We start from the raw sequence: 16,251 nt of genomic DNA on the forward strand, positions 1-16,251 counted from the left end.
CCATCAGTTATTGTCAATGGTGGATCCTGCATTATCGTCCTCCAGCTTTATACCAGAGGTGTTATCTTACACTTTATTTCCTTCCTGTGTTGATAATGAGACTGCTGAGAAGTGATCTCTGGGAAAAATCTATTGTTAAGGTCAATGGTCTCAGGAAACACGAATATTTCAGGAGGCTTTGGAGGGAAATGTATTTTATGTCATAGAAAATCAGAAAAATGTTTACAATGAAAGTTACTTTACAAATAGGGAATTTTCTGAAATTTTCCTGTTACGTTGTAATCCTCACCCAGCTATCTAAGTAATACTTGTGACCATCAATATATACCTCAAATACATATAATGCAGCGTGAAGGGGCTCGGAGAAGGTGGCAGTGAAGGTATGTAAGTGTCTGATGGGATCACACAGCTCATAAAAGGACAACTGCCCGGCCTCATAATCCAGACAGATCCTGAATCTATCACTGGAGCTCTTGTCAGGTAACTGGATCTCTTTCCGGTCATGCATCACTGAAAACTGATTATCATATCTCCACAAACTCCAGGACTTGTTATTATCTCCAATTAGTGACTGACTTTCCTTCCTGTCTATACTGGGATAACACATCCCCACCCTCCACCACCCTGACCCACTGCCCTCCACATCCCAGTAATGTCGTCCTGAGGTAAATCCCCTCCTGCTCATCACCTGATTACACAGAAATCTCTCTGCTGTTTCTGGACGATTCTGCTCCTCTTCTGCCCAAGTCACAGTTTTCAGGTCGTCTGATATAAGGACATAATTACCAGCTGAGTTTACATCCAGTAATATGTCTGCAGGATCCTCCACATAGATCCCGCTCCTTATACCTGTTATTACCTCACATAATGTGTGTAATGTGTGTGAGATCACAGCCACATCCAGGTCACCTCCATCATGGAGCTGCTTATCATGTCCCCCTGTGTCCTCATCACCTCCCTCCTCCTCAAAATCACACAAGTCCCCGGTGTCTGGTTCCTGTAAGACGGTCAGTGGATCAGTCATGTTACACAGCTCCTCAATGTGCCTCATCTTCCTGGACAGCTCGTCCTTCTTTATCTCCAGTTTATGGATCACAACAGACAATGACATTGATTTTTGTTTTTCCCTCATGGAGATCTCACTCAGGACCTTCTTCTCCAGGTCGTCCACCCGTCTCCTGATGTCTGTACACAGGGCAGTGACTCTCTCGGCTTCTCCAGCAGCTTTTTCTTGAGCTTTTCTCCGGCGCTCCTCCAGACTCCGGACTCTTTCCTCAGTCTCCTCTCTCTTTGTGGTCAGTTTCTGGAGAACATTTCTCAGTTTCTTCTTCTTCTTCTCTGAGGCCTCATCCAGTGACTCCATTTTATGTTCATTATGTTTCCCAATCAAACTGCAGGACACACAGATACAAGCCGCGTCCTCAGTGCAGTAATATTCCAGGATCTTCTTATGGACAGGACATTTCCTTTTCTCCAGAGAAGTGCTGGGATCAGATAAGACGTGTTCTGGTGATTTGCTGTGAGCCCTCAGGTGTTTCTCACACAGAGAAGCCTCACAGTGTAGACAGGATCTAACAGCAGGTACAGGAGAGTCCACACAGTAAGTGCAGCAGATCCCGGTGATCTCCTCTTGTTCTTGCTGAGTAATCAAGAAACGTTCTGCGACATTATGAAGATTTATGTTCCTCATCAGCGCCGGCCGCTCCTGAAACTCATCTCTGCATTCAGGACAGGAAAAAACTCCAGACTCGTCCTGTGTATCCAGCACACGATCAATACAGACCTGGCAGAAGTTGTGTCCACATCTCAGCGTTACAGGATCCTTAAAAATAGATAAACAGATGGAGCAGAGCAGCTCGTCTCTCAGATCAGCAGACGCCATGGCTCATAGCTGAGGGAAGGAAGAAACAAAACGGAATGTGTCTGATAATACTTAGCAATGTTGTAGTTACACCTATTCACTTAAAAGGGGTAGTTCACCCCTTTTCATTATGGGCCACATCGATATGTTTTCTCTCAAATACCTTGTGTTGCCAATAGTGCCTGTGAGTGGGCGCTATTGTAGTCCACTCACCCCCCATCATGTGACCCCTGGGATCCGGTGATGTCTCGTCAACTGAGGCCGGCCGCAGTTTCTATGAGTGACTGGGCTGTGGGCGTCGTTGCACCGCTCAACAAAGCCCAGCGTAACAGTCCAGCATCTCCCTGCTCCTTCACTGCAGAGCACACAAGCAGGAGCGATGCTGGGCTGTGACGAGCGGGGAAACGCCACCCACAGCCCAGTGACTCACAGAGACTGGGGCCGGCCGCGGTAGTGTCACGTGAACAGGAAGTTGACGTGACATCACCAGATCCCCGAGGTTAAAGAACCAGGCGGTCATGCGATGGTTAACAGCGGTCCGCAATAGAGCCGCTCACAGGCCAATGGAAGGTATTTCAGATACACATTCTTTCTCAAGGTTATACCGATGTAGCAAAAAATCAAAATGGGTGAACTACTTATTTAACTCCTTAATAGGAATCTGCCACCAGTTGTTTAATATCCGTTGTGAGAGTAACGTGATGTAGGGGCAGAGAGAAAGAAGGAGCAAGAAAAGCACAATACGGTGATACCATAACACAATTGTGAATAGATAAGGGATGTATGCTCACCAGATTAAGTTGTGTATCACACAAGAACTTTAGAGTATATCAGCTGCCGATGGTCACTCAAGATGATGGAGGAGAGTTGTAGGAAATATGCGTGACTTCTATCTCCGCTGCTGGAAGGTGAGACAAACGGGTGGGGAAAGAAACAACAAAAGCACTCCTTGGTATCTTCAGTAGGGACCTTCGCAGCTGCAATAGAAACACCACCACTTACTTTAATGGGTCCTGCATTTTTTATTCAAAACGGTTTTCTCTGATGCACAGCTTCATTACCAGTTTTCTGAATGCTGAGCCCTGTATAATCCCACCCAGACCACTGATTGGCAGCATTCTGTCTATAATGTGGATAAGCAGAAAGCTTAAAATAGGAAATATGCATGACTTCTACCTGTGCAGCTGGAAGGTAAGAAACAGGTGGGAAAAGACTAAGCAAAAAGCACTCCTTGGTTTTATTCAGTAGTTCGCAGCTGCAATTGAAATAACACCACAGCTATGCAGCGCTGAGCTCCTTCAACATGGTCAGCATACATATGAGCTATAACCGGCAAAGGGAGGAGTGAGAAGCGAATATTTACAGGAGAAGGTTGCGGCTGTAGCTCAGGTTACATCTACCTGTTACATCACTGCAGAATAGACATTTACCTTAACCCTTTCAATACCTGACGGATTGAAATACGGTAAAAAGGATGCAGGAGACAAGAGGATTCCTGAGATTTATTTCCTAAGCATCTCAAGGTATTTCAACCTCTTCATCAGGAAAAAAAAACCCACAAAGGCGCAGGCATCTCAAAAAAGTCCACATTTCAAAAGGCGCCAAGGACAAGCACATGACATGTCAGATGTCACTCTCAGTTTGATTCAAAAGTAAAAATATGCAAAAAAAAAAAAAAAAAATAAAATAGATTTAACAAAACTTTTTACAATTATGCTGAAATGTCATGTATATAGACAATTTGGCATACATTTATATAGAAATATAAGCTTTATTTTGTGGACATAAAAGTATCTCAGATAAAATGAGTGTTTGGCTGTGATGTGTATAGAGCTTGTAATCTTGTGGGGATGTGATATATGAAGTGCTGTTAGTAAGAGGAGCTACAATGATGTTCGGATCGCATGCTGAGAACGAAGGACGGGTGGACAGTCAGCAGCAGAGCATCAAAGGAAGAGAGGTTGGTCAATTACAAAGTGGAAAAAGTGGTCCACGTCATACACACTCGCCAGCACAGGCGCACTAGAATACTTTGATCTGCCCTGAGCAGGGCAGATCAAAGTGCGCCTGCGCATGACCTCAGTGCTGGCGAGTGTGTATGACGTGGACGCGTCATGCACACAGGCTTCAGAAGACGGAGGAGCAAGATGGTTGAGAGAGGAGGCGCCACTCACCAGGCCGACCAGCACCGCAGCGACCAGTTAAGGTGAATATTATAAAGTGTTTTTATGTTCTCACAGCGGCCTGCGCTGTTAGAATGCTGTATATAAGAGCCCGGTGGTGGTGGCCGCAGCTTATAGGCCATAAAACTGGTGACAGGTTCCCTTTAAATTTTTGTAAAAAATTAACTGAAAATTGGGGCGTGCAATATTATTCATCCCCTTTACTTTCAGTGCAGCAAACTCACGCCAGAAGTTAATTGAGGATCTCTGATTGATCCAATGTTGTCCTAAATGACTGATGATGATAAATATAATCCACCTCTGTGTAATCTAGTCCCCGTATAAATGCACCTGCTCTGTGATAGTCTCATGTTCTGTTTAAGGCGCAGATAGCATCATGAAGACCAAAGAACACAACAGGCAGGTCCGTGATACTGTTGTGGAGAAGTTTAAAGCCGGATTTGGTTGCAAAAAGATTTCCAAAACTTTAAACATCCCAAGAAGCACTGTGCAAGCGATCATATTGAAATGGAAGGAGTATCATACCACTGCAACTCTACCAAGACTCTGCTTTACCTCAAAAATTCCATGTCAAACCAGAAGACTGATCAGAGATGCAGCAAAGAGGCCCAGGATCACTCTGGATGAACTGCAGAGATCTACAGCTGAGGTGGGAGAGTCTGTCCATAGGACAACAATCAGCCGTACACTGCACAAATCTGGCCTCTATGGAAGAGTGGCAAGAAGAAAGCCATTTCTCAAAAGATATCCATAAAAAGTGTCATTTAAAGTTTGCCACAAGCCACCTGGAGACACCAAACATGTGGAAGAAGGGGCTCTGGTCAGATGAAACCAAAATTGAACTTTTTGGACACAATACCAAACAATATGCTTGTCATAAAAGCAACACAGCTCATCACACCATCCCCACTGTCAAACATGGTGGTGGCAGCATCATGGTTTGGGTCTGCTTTGCTTCAGCAGGGACAGAGAAGATGGTTAAAATTGATGGGAAGATGGATGGAGACAAATACAGGACCATATTTAAAGCAAACCTGTTTGAGTCTGCAAAAGACCCGAGACTGGGACGGAGATTTGTCTTCCAACAAGACAATGATCCCAAACAAAGCAAAATCTACTATGGAATGGTTCACAAATAAACGTATCCAGGTGTTAGAATGGCCAAGTCACAGTCCAGACCTGAATCCAATCGAGAATCTGTGGCAAGAGCTGAAAACTGCTGTTCACAAACGCTCTCCATCCAACCTCACTCAGCTCCAGCTGTTTACAAAGGAAGAATGGGCGAGAATTTCAGTCTCTCGATGTGCAAAACTGATAGACACATACCCCAAGCGACTTGTGCTGTAATCGCAAAAAAGGTGGCGCTACAAAGTATTAACTTAAAGGGGACGAATAATATTGCACGCCCCAATTTTCAGTTTTTTATTTTTTACAAAGTTTAAAATAAGCAATAAATATTCAACTTCACAATTGTGACCCACTTGTTGTTGATTCTTCACCATAAAATTTTTACCAATTCTGTTTGAAGCCTGAAATGTGGGAAAAGGTTGAAAAATTCAAGGGGTGCGAATACTTTTGCAAGGCACTGTACCTCATGTAATAGCTCAAACTGCTTTTTTTTACTCAGGTGGCACCAATATTCGCTTCATAGATGGTCATTGCTACACACAATTAAGCTTCAGAAAGGTCTAGTGCACATTCAGCTCAGCGTTCACCGTGCACACAGAGCTGCTCGTGGTTCTGGGTGCATATTGCACCCGACAGGTTCACTTTAAACAAATGTGAACATCTCAAGCACTACATCGCTCAAGATGAAGATTGTGAGACTCTTCTGTGTCGCCCAGGGCAATATCCCGGGCCGTATATTTACGGGGATACGGTGTCACGGGAGAATACTGGCCGTTGCCCCGTTCCGTGACCCTGGGGACGCTTTTTAATGGGGAGTATTTACAGGGGAGATTAAAGTCTTTGGTGTGACACCACCTGCGGATTGCAGTTAGGATGGTGGAACCACCGCTGCTGGGTTGGTTATCCCTAGGGCTGGTGGTAATGGCAGCTGTGGTGGTAGGCCCTCTACAGGTAGGGCCGGGCCCTGGGGAATAGATACTGGAGACTTTTGCCAAAGAAGGGAAGCCACACTGTGGGGTGTAAGTTAACAGTTTTACTCACTCTGGACCCTTGGACGGCTGGTTCAGGTCCCTGTAGTTCGTTTGACGACTCAGTTGCTCTGTCCCCTGCAACCTCAGTGTGGTTGGGTCCCCGTAGCATGAAGTCTGTTGGAGTCCTGACTGTCTTTCGGCAGTCTCCTCGTACGTATGGTGGGCAATGCATTGTGGACCCTGTAGGGTTGGTCCGTGGTCCCGAACCTTGATCCGCTCGTTACTGCTGATACCCCCGGATCTGTGGGTCAGTGAAGGTCCCCTCACTGTGCAGGTATTTGCCAGGCCGCGTGAAGCTGGCGCCTGACCTAAGGCCCTGTGCCCCGTCGGTGCTCTGGTTCCAGTGGTACTTGGGTGTACCTACCCTGGCATCTACTCTCCTGTACCCTCGGGTCACCATTGCACGACCCAGCTTGAGGTCACTTCCATTCACTTTCACTCTCCTGACTTGACTGACTGTCCCCTCCCACCAGGCTGTCTAGTCCCCTGGACTGGCTCCGCCCTCTGTGGTGTCTGACTAGCCAATTACCCCTGGTGTGGAGTGGAAACTGGGAGTGTGTGTGTGTGTGTATGTATTACTGGCACTGGTGTTCCAGGTCCCTAGGGAAAGGCCCTGCAGTCTAATGAGGATGCAGTACCTAGCAGTGCCCTGAGTAGTTCAGAAGAGCTACATTTCCTGCACGGGACGAAAAAAAAAAAAAAGAAAGATTGAAATCTGAATTCCCAAATGTTGAAATTGCACTCAGATAGTTCATGTGCTTGACGGAGACCAACTCTACTGGAGAGCTTACTTTTTCAAAACTGAAACTTCTAAAAAAAATTGCTTCGTAATCACCGTTTCCACTGGCTTCCCTCATGTGCATGGAGAGTGACATCCTGAAGACCATTGAATTCAATCCAATAAGAAAGAAATTCTCTGAAAACAAAATCCATACCTCCATAGTGTACCATATAATGTGTGTGACTTACTGAGGATTATTGTGTTTTTCGAGCCTTGTGTATTGTTCAGATGTTTATCATGTTGATCACTTGATTGTTTTCAATGTGTTCACACCAGTTTTGTTGACGTGCCAATAAAATAAATATATGTTTAATATTATCGCCATTTACCTTATATTCTTGTAAGTGGTTGTCGTAGAGGCCCCAGCACACTGGTTTGCCCAGGGGCCCAAAATGCTGTTAAAGGAACCTGTCACATGGTTTTTTGCTTTATAAGCTGCGGCCACCACCACTGGGATCTTATATACAGGATTCTAACATGCTACAGTTAGGTCCAGAAATATTTGGACAGTGACACAATTTTCGCGAGTTGGGCTCTGCATGCCTCCACATTGGATTTGAAATGAAACCTCTACAACAGAATTCAAGTGCAGATTGTAACGTTTAATTTGAAGGTTTGAACAAAAATATCTGATAGAAATTGTAGGAATTGTACACATTTCTTTACAAACACTCCACATTTTAGGAGGTCAAAAGTAATTGGACAAATAAACCAAACCCAAATAAAATATTTTTATTTTCAATATTTTGTTGCGAATCCTTTGGAGGCAATCACTGCCTTAAGTCTGGAACCCATGGACATCACCAAACGCTGGGTTTCCTCCTTCTTAATGCTTTGCCAGGCCTTTACAGCCGCAGCCTTCAGGTCTTGCTTGTTTGTGGGTCTTTCCGTCTTAAGTCTGGATTTGAGCAAGTGAAATGCATGCTCAATTGGGTTAAGATCTGGTGATTGACTTGGCCATTGCAGAATGTTCCACTTTTTTGCACTCATGAACTCCTGGGTAGCTTTGGCTGTATGCTTGGGGTCATTGTCCATCTGCACTATGAAGCGCCGTTCGATCAACTTTGCGGCATTTGGCTGAATCTGGGCTGAAAGTATATCCCAGTACACTTCAGAATTCATCCAGCTACTCTTGTCTGCTGTTATGTCATCAATAAACACAAGTGACCCAGTGCCATTGAAAGCCATGCATGCCCATGCCATCACGTTGCCTCCACCATGTTTTACAGAGGATGTGGTGTGACTTGGATCATGTGCCGTTCCCTTTCTTCTCCAAACTTTTTTCTTCCCATCATTCTGGTACAGGTTGATCTTTGTCTCATCTGTCCATAGAATACTTTTCCAGAACTGAGCTGGCTTCATGAGGTGTTTTTCAGCAAATTTAACTCTGGCCTGTCTATTTTTGGAATTGATGAATGGTTTGCATCTAGATGTGAACCCTTTGTATTTACTTTCATGGAGTCTTCTCTTTACTGTTGACTTAGAGACAGATACACCTACTTCACTGAGAGTGTTCTGGACTTCAGTTGATGTTGTGAACGGGTTCTTCTTCGCCAAAGAAAGTATGCGGCGATCATCCACCACTGTTGTCATCCGTGGACACCCAGGCCTTTTTGAGTTCCCAAGCTCACCAGTCAATTCCTTTTTTCTCAGAATGCACCCGACTGTTGATTTTGCTACTCCAAGCATGTCTGCTATCTCTCTGATGGATTTTTTCTTTATTTTCAGCCTCAGGATGTTCTGCTTCACCTCAATTGAGAGTTCCTTAGACCGCATGTTGTCTGGTCACAGCAACAGCTTCCAAATGCAAAACCACACACCTGTAATCAACCCCAGACCTTTTAACTACTTCATTGATTACAGGTTAACGAGGGAGACGCCTTCAGAGTTAATTTCAGCCCTTAGATTCTCTTGTCCAATTACTTTTGGTCCCTTGAAAAAGTAACTGTATATATATAAGAGCCCAGACCACTGTGTAGAACATAAAAAACACTTTATAATACTCACCTAAACCGGTCGTTATGGTGGATGTGGATGAAATGGGCATCTTTGTCCTCCGGTGCCGGCGCCTCCTCTTTCGGCCATCTTCATCCTCCTTCTGAAGCCTGTGTGCATGACGCGTCTACTTCATACAGACTCGCCGGTCCCGCGCATGCGCACTACAATACTTTATCTGTCCTGCTCAGGCCCTGAATGCCGGCGAGACTGTATGACGTCGGACACGTCATGCACTGCGGCTTCAGAAGATGGAGGACAAAGATGGCTGAAAGAGGAGGCGTCGGCACTGGAGGACGAAGACACCCATTTGACGTATAAGTACAGGGTAGAGCTGGGCTCAACTGCGGGTATGGGGGAGGTGCTTAAGGGAAAAGAGCGTTACACTTTTTGCATTACCCTGTTGTTATTGATTGTGTGCTTGGGATTTGTTAAACCCATTTGACGTATATCCACCGCTGCGACCAGTTTAGGCGAGTATTATAAAGTGATTTTTATGTCCTACACAGCGGCGTGGGCTCTTATATACAGCATATTAGAATATTGTATATAAGAGCCCACTGGTAGTGGCCGCAGTTTATAGGCTAAAAAACTGGTGACAGGTTCCCTTTAAGATGACCCTGGTCTGGAGACTTGTGGCCAGTCTGTACATCCCAACCCATTCTCAGATTGTAAGACATGGATGAATGAGGCCGGCTTCACAGAGGTCACCTCACACCTCAGCCATTTCTCTCAACTGTGTTATCTAAGGGGTTTAAATTCCGGTTGCTTCGCTATCTCCATTCCCGGCCTTTGCAGCAGAGTATCTGCTCTATTTTATAGAGGACACCAACTGCTTAGGTGAAAGCACAACATCTCTGGAGAACGTGTAGGGTGGCACGAGGTGGTAGGGGCAGATGAGGGACTGACTCCAGACGCCCCCGAACACTACATGAAAACCATGGCCCTGGCTGAGTGCGTGGACTTGTGTGGTGCAGGTCATGCCTCTTAGCAGACCGCATGTCACCATTGCCTTTGGCAGGCCAGGACCAGACAGCAGTGTAGACCGACACCGAGATCACCAGTCCTTATTAAACAAGTCTTTTACTGAACAGTTTCCACAGTTCTTTCGGCATTACATCACATGTGAGCAGGGGCTGGCTGGCAAATTTTGGCCGGGGGGGGTCAAGCACACAGCAGCAGCCCATGAGCAGCGGCCAATCCTTATTGTATTTACCTCCGGCTGCTTCATGTAGGGAGTAGAGGTAACAAGTTTTTTGAAAAGATAAAAGCCGAAGTAATGATGATATAGTTGTGGTCAAATGCCGACTAAATTCTCATCCACGTCTATCAGTGTCCTACTGAGAGAAGTGTCTGGGACTCTACTTAGCACGTGACCATAACTGTGCAAAATGCATACATCCACTCTCTGGGTCGCACTGTGCTCTGCTGCTCTTCTCAGTGACGTCACCGCTCTGCACTCTTCTGGTTGCACTGAGATCTGCTCCTCTTCTCAGTGACGTCACCGCTCTGCACTCTTCTGGTTGCACTGAGATCTGCTCCTCTTCTCAGTGATGTCACCGCTCTGCACTCTTCTGGTTGCACTGAGATCTGCTCCTCTTCTCAGTGATGTCACCGCTCTGCAGACTCTCTGGGTCACGCTGCGCTCTGCGTGACCTAGAAGAGGCTTTTACAAAGTTAAAATACAGTTGTAAAGTTGTAAAGTTACATACAGTATAGAGGACAATACGTGACTGGTATATGATGTATCAGAGACATATTATCCTGCACTGTATATACATCTGATGTCTGTGCACATAGTATATTACATACAGTATAGAGGACAATACAGACATCATTATACCATTCACATTTTACCCTGTATATAACATCAGCTGTTACATACAGTATACAGGATAATATGTGACTGGTGTAAGTACAGAATATCAGATATTATACCAGTTACATATTATCCTGTATATTACATCCGGTATACGGGAGAATATGTGACCGGTGTATGATATACTGTGAGTACAGACAGTTATTGTAAGAGGCACATGTGAATGGCGCTTCAGAGCGTATGATCAACTACAGCTCCACATACATGGCGCTATTCAGAATATACAAAATAATAAACCAATAATGACCCTGAGAAGTGCGAAGTACAATGTCTCCTCTCTGATAACAGGACAGGAGAAAGGGTACTGTGCAGTGTATATACAGTGTGTCCACCCATATCCTGTCCACTGCCATTAACCTGAGAACGGCGGCAGCTATAGGCATAGAAGTGGTGTCTAGGTATAGTAAAGTAGCCATGCGCTACGCAATGTAACCACCTATAGCGCCACCTGGTGGAAAACAATGGAGTTAGCATTTTTATCTCGAAAACGGAACAAGATAGAGAAAAAAAGTAAATTACAAAAACGTACATTTTCTATTCAATACGAATCGACACCTTGCATACAGAAATGCTATGATTAGAACGTGTAAAACTCACAAGGCTGCCGACGTGAAGCGATACCTCATGGAGACCTTCCTACAAGTCATTGGGTATGGTGGCTGTGTGGAGTGGCCTCCACGCTCACCTGACCTGACCCCATTGGACTTCTTTCTGTGAGGTCACATCAAACAGCAGGTGTATGCGACCCCTCCACCAACATTGCAGGACCTACGACGACGTAACACAGATGCTTGTGCAAACATGTTACCTACCATATTGCACAACGTGCAGCAAGATACAGTATGCTGTGCAGAGTCCAGATGTGCATTGCAGCTGACGGGGTCCACTTTGAGCATCAGTTAAATGAGCGCCATATGCATGACCAGCATTCAATGTTTTGGGGGGGTCATGGGTTTCATATCATAGCATTTCTGTATATAAGGTGTCGATTCGTATACAATTGATGATGCCTGCAACTTTGTAATTCACTTTTTTTCTCTATCTCGTTCCGTTTTCGAAATAAAAATGCTAACTCCATTGTTTTCCACCAGGTGGCGCTATAAGTGGTTTCATTGCATAGCGCATGGCTACTTTACTATACCTAGACACCACTTATATGCCTATAGCTGCCGCTGTTCTCAAGTTAATGGAGGTGGACAGGATATGGGTGGACACTCTGTATATACATACGCACACACAGCCAGGCCTCATATAATTATATATATATATATATATATATATATATATATATATATATATATATATTCTATATATAAATATACACACACAGCCAAGCCTCATATGTGTGCACAAGAGCGCGCGCGCACACGCACACAGCCAAGCCTCATATGTGTGCACAAGCGCGCGCGCACACACACACAGCCAAGCCTCATATGTGTGCACAAGCGCGCGCACACACACAGCCAAGCCTCATATGTGTGCACAAGCGCGCACACACACACAGCCAAGCCTCATATGTGTGCACAAGCGCGCGCGCACACACACAGCCAAGCCTCATATGTGTGCACAAGCTCGCGCGCGCGCGCGCACACACACAGCAAAGCCTCATATGTGTGCACAAGCTCGCGCGCGCGCACACACACACACACAGCAAAGCCTCATATGTGTGCACAAGCGCGCGCACACACACACAGCCAAGCCTCATATGTGTGCACAAGCGCACGCACACACACACAGCCAAGCCTCATATGTGTGCACAAGCGCGCGCACACACACACAGCCAAGCCTCATATGTGTGCAAAAGCGCGCACACACACACACAGCCAAGCCTCATATGTGTGCACAAGCGCGCACACACACAGCAACGCCTCATGTGTGCACAAGCTTGCGCACACACACAGCCAAGCCTCATGTGTGCACAAGCGCGCACACAGCCAAGCCTCATGTGTGCACAAGCGCGCACACAGCCAAGCCTCATGTGTGCACAAGCGCGCACACACACACACACAGCCAAGCCTCATATGTGTGCACAAGTGTGCACACACACACACACAGCCAAGCCTCATATGTGTGCACAAGCGCGCGCGCACACACACACACACAGCCAAGCCTCATATGTGTGCACAAGCGCGCACACACACACACAGCCAAGCCTCATATGTGTGCACAAGCGCGCGCACACACACACAGCCAAGCCTCATATGTGTGCACAAGCGCGCGCACACACACACAGCCAAGCCTCATATGTGTGCACAAGCGCGCGCACACACACAGCCAAGCCTCATATGTGTGCACAAGCGTGCGCACACACACAGCCAAGCCTCATATGTGTGCACAAGCGCGCGCACACACACAGCCAAGCCTCATATGTGTGCACAAGCGCGCGCACACACAGCCAAGCCTCATATGTGTGCACAAGCGCGCGCACACACAGCCAAGCCTCATATGTGTGCACAAGCGCGCGCGCACACACACAGCCAAGCCTCATATGTGTGCACAGGCGCGCGCGCACACACAGCCAAGCCTCATATGTGTGCACAAGCGCACACACAGCCACGCCTCATATGTGCGCACACACGCACGCGCACACACACACACAGGCCTTATATGCGTGTGTGTGCGCACACACACAAACACAGGCCTCATATGCGCGCGCGCACACAGGCCATTTTTTTTATATATATATATATATATATATATATATATACTGTACATACATACACACACACAGGCCTCATATATTCGCGCGTGCGTACACACACAGCCAGGTCACATACACAAGTAATACAACAAGGCACAAATACACAGACCCAGGTATGAATACTTACCCTCCAACACGTGTCTGCACAAGCAATGGCGCCGGCCGCAGAGAGAGGAGAACAGGAAGTCAGCTCTTCGCAGTGAAGTTCCGGCAGATCAGCCCTGCATGACCCTGGCCCCGCCCCCAGGTCTGCTCCGGGAGTGGCAGAGTGCGGCTTCCGTAGAGCAGTGAGTGCAGCTGCCGCCTCCTGTGTCTGCAGCCAGGAGCTTCAGGCCGGGAGCAGCCGCTCACACCAATGGCATAGATGGCCGATACTACAGCTCATACACCGGCCGCAGGGCCGCTCCCCTGCAGCAATGGCCGCTTCCCCCCTGCAGCAATGGCCGCTTCCCCCCCGCAGCAGTGGCCGCTTCCCCCTGCAGCAATGGCCGCTTCCCCCCGCAGCAATGGCCGCTTCCCCCTGCAGCAATGGCCGCTTCCCCCCCGCAGCAATGGCCGCTCCCCCTGCATGTGGATAGTGGCACGTGGCTGGAGCACAGGGTCATGGGGACAGTGCAGCCTCGGTTGTTCCCGGTCTCTGTGAGCTCCGGCATATCCCTGCTCCACACAATGGCCCCGGCTCTGACAGTCCCTCTCCACTCAGGAGCTCCATGTCTCCTTCCTCACAGAGCAGGGGCTGCAGGGGTCGCACATAAGGCAGGAGGGGGCATCAGGCCACTGTCAGGGGAAGGGCTCTGCTCCCATAGCTTTGGGTTGGTTTGGCCATGGTCTATGTGAGCAGCATTGCTGTGCTCGGGCTGTGCCTCAGTTATTCCCCCATATTGTCTCCACACGTGTTTTATTCCTGAGACGCCTGATCTGTGTCACACATTGCTGGTGCTGTATCTGCCCTCACTGGTCTCCTGCAGTGTGCTGCCATCTAGTGTCCTGTCCTTTGCATTACACCCTATATTTTATTCTGTTTTTCACAATAAAGATTATATGTTTTATCCTTTTTTTTGTTCTATCTTCTGTGAATTGGTCTTAGTTTTGCTAAACTTGAAGCAATTACACCCATAGTTATTTCTGAGCAGGGGGTGGTGGGATTATATTGTGATACTTGGACATCTTTTTACTTTAAACCCCTTTGCTCAGTGTAATTGGCTGAAATTTGTTGTGTCTTTTGCTTGTTTTTTTAAGGAAAATGGCGTCCGGAGGTAGCGTGTGCAGATGAGATCCTGGCTTGTCATTGAGCCGATATCGCAATCTGCTCATGCGCAGACGCCAGGAGCCATTTCTTTGAAGCCCGCACCGCCGAAAGTGTCTGGATGTTTCCTGCCTCACTCACAGCACCCGCAGCAAGCATCTGTTACCCCCTCCACACCGCCACAGCATCGCCCTGCTCCACCATCGCCGCCTCTGCCTCCTGTGACCCCGCTCCACCACCGCCCCCGTCTCCTGTGACCCACGCTCCACCACCGCCCTGCTCCACCACCGCCCCTGCCTCCTGTGACTCCCGCTCCACCACGGCTGATACCCCTTCACGGTAAGACACCACCGAATTGTAAGATGGACACCCCTTTTTTTTTATCTAAACTTGTGATCTTATAATCCGGTGCATTTTATAAACTGCAAAATACGGTGTGTGTGTGTATACACCCACACACACACACACACCGTATTTTGCAGCTTACACCTCATCTCTAGAACAACTATTAAAGGGAACCTGTCACCTAAAATATGCGTTCTGACCTATCAGCAGACGCATGTGTGCCCTAATTACACCTCCCTACCCATCCCTGTGTTAGAAAATTGTATAATATGAAGGTAATAAAAAACGTTTTATTACCTTCATATTTCGTATGTAAATAGCAGGGAATATGGACACAGGGGCGGCGCCTTGCCCTGCATACTTTCCGTGGTATCACACCCCTGCGTGCATTGTGGCAGGCTTCGTTTCCGGGTGTTCACGCACCGGCTTCAGACGCGCACTACGCGTCTGAAACTGACAAGGAGAACCCGGAAGGGAAGCCTGCGGCAATAGTAAGTGTAAACGCGTGCAGGATAGAATGAGTGACGGTGACGTTGCTCATGTGACTCCATGGTATCATGCCCACAGGGGCGTGATACCACGGAAAGTATGCAGGGGCAAGGTGCCGCCCCTGTGACCATATTCCCTGCTATTTACATACGAAATATGAAGGTAATAAAACGTTTTTTATTACTTTCATATTATACAATTTTATAAGACAGGGATGGGTAGGAAGGTGTAATTAGGGCACACATGCGTCTGCTGATAGGTCAGAACGCATATTTTAGGTGACAGGTTCCCTTTAAGAGGAGACTTTGTGCAGCAGCCTTCATGGTAAAATAGCTGCTAGGAAACCACTGCTAAGGCAGGCAACAAGCAGAAGAGACTTGTTTGGGTAAAGAACACAAGGAATGGACATTAGACCAGTGGAAATCTCTGCTTTGGTCTGATGAGTCCAAATTTGAGGTCTTTGGATCCAATAGTGCGCACATTTCACATTTCGTACAGTGCCCGTGTTGACTCTGTGCGCCCGCTCCTGTCACACACACAATAGTATCCTCTCATAAAGCGCTGTAAAGCCGAACGAGCACAGACATACCAGCAACTAAACCACTAATGTTT

At 47.1% G+C, this 16,251-nt stretch overlaps 1 protein-coding gene across 1 annotated transcript in view; it reads right to left on the bottom strand.

The window, feature by feature from the left end:
- Positions 1-13,962, bottom strand: part of LOC142302289 (uncharacterized) — a 79,375-nt gene extending 65,413 nt beyond the window's left edge. Inside the window, exons 1-4 of the mRNA XM_075343356.1 lie at positions 13,687-13,962; positions 2,653-2,838; positions 276-1,891; positions 71-129 (exon numbers count right to left, since the gene is read on the bottom strand). Coding sequence (XP_075199471.1) covers positions 71-129; positions 276-1,882 — 1,666 coding nt within the window. The 5' untranslated portion in view covers positions 1,883-1,891; positions 2,653-2,838; positions 13,687-13,962. The remainder of the gene's footprint in view (positions 1-70; positions 130-275; positions 1,892-2,652; positions 2,839-13,686) is intronic.
- Between the last annotated feature and the right edge of the window lie 2,289 nt (positions 13,963-16,251).

The sequence above is a fragment of the Anomaloglossus baeobatrachus genome, chromosome 4, assembly GCF_048569485.1.
Source record: "Anomaloglossus baeobatrachus isolate aAnoBae1 chromosome 4, aAnoBae1.hap1, whole genome shotgun sequence".
NCBI classification, from domain to species: Eukaryota; Metazoa; Chordata; class Amphibia; order Anura; family Aromobatidae; genus Anomaloglossus; species Anomaloglossus baeobatrachus.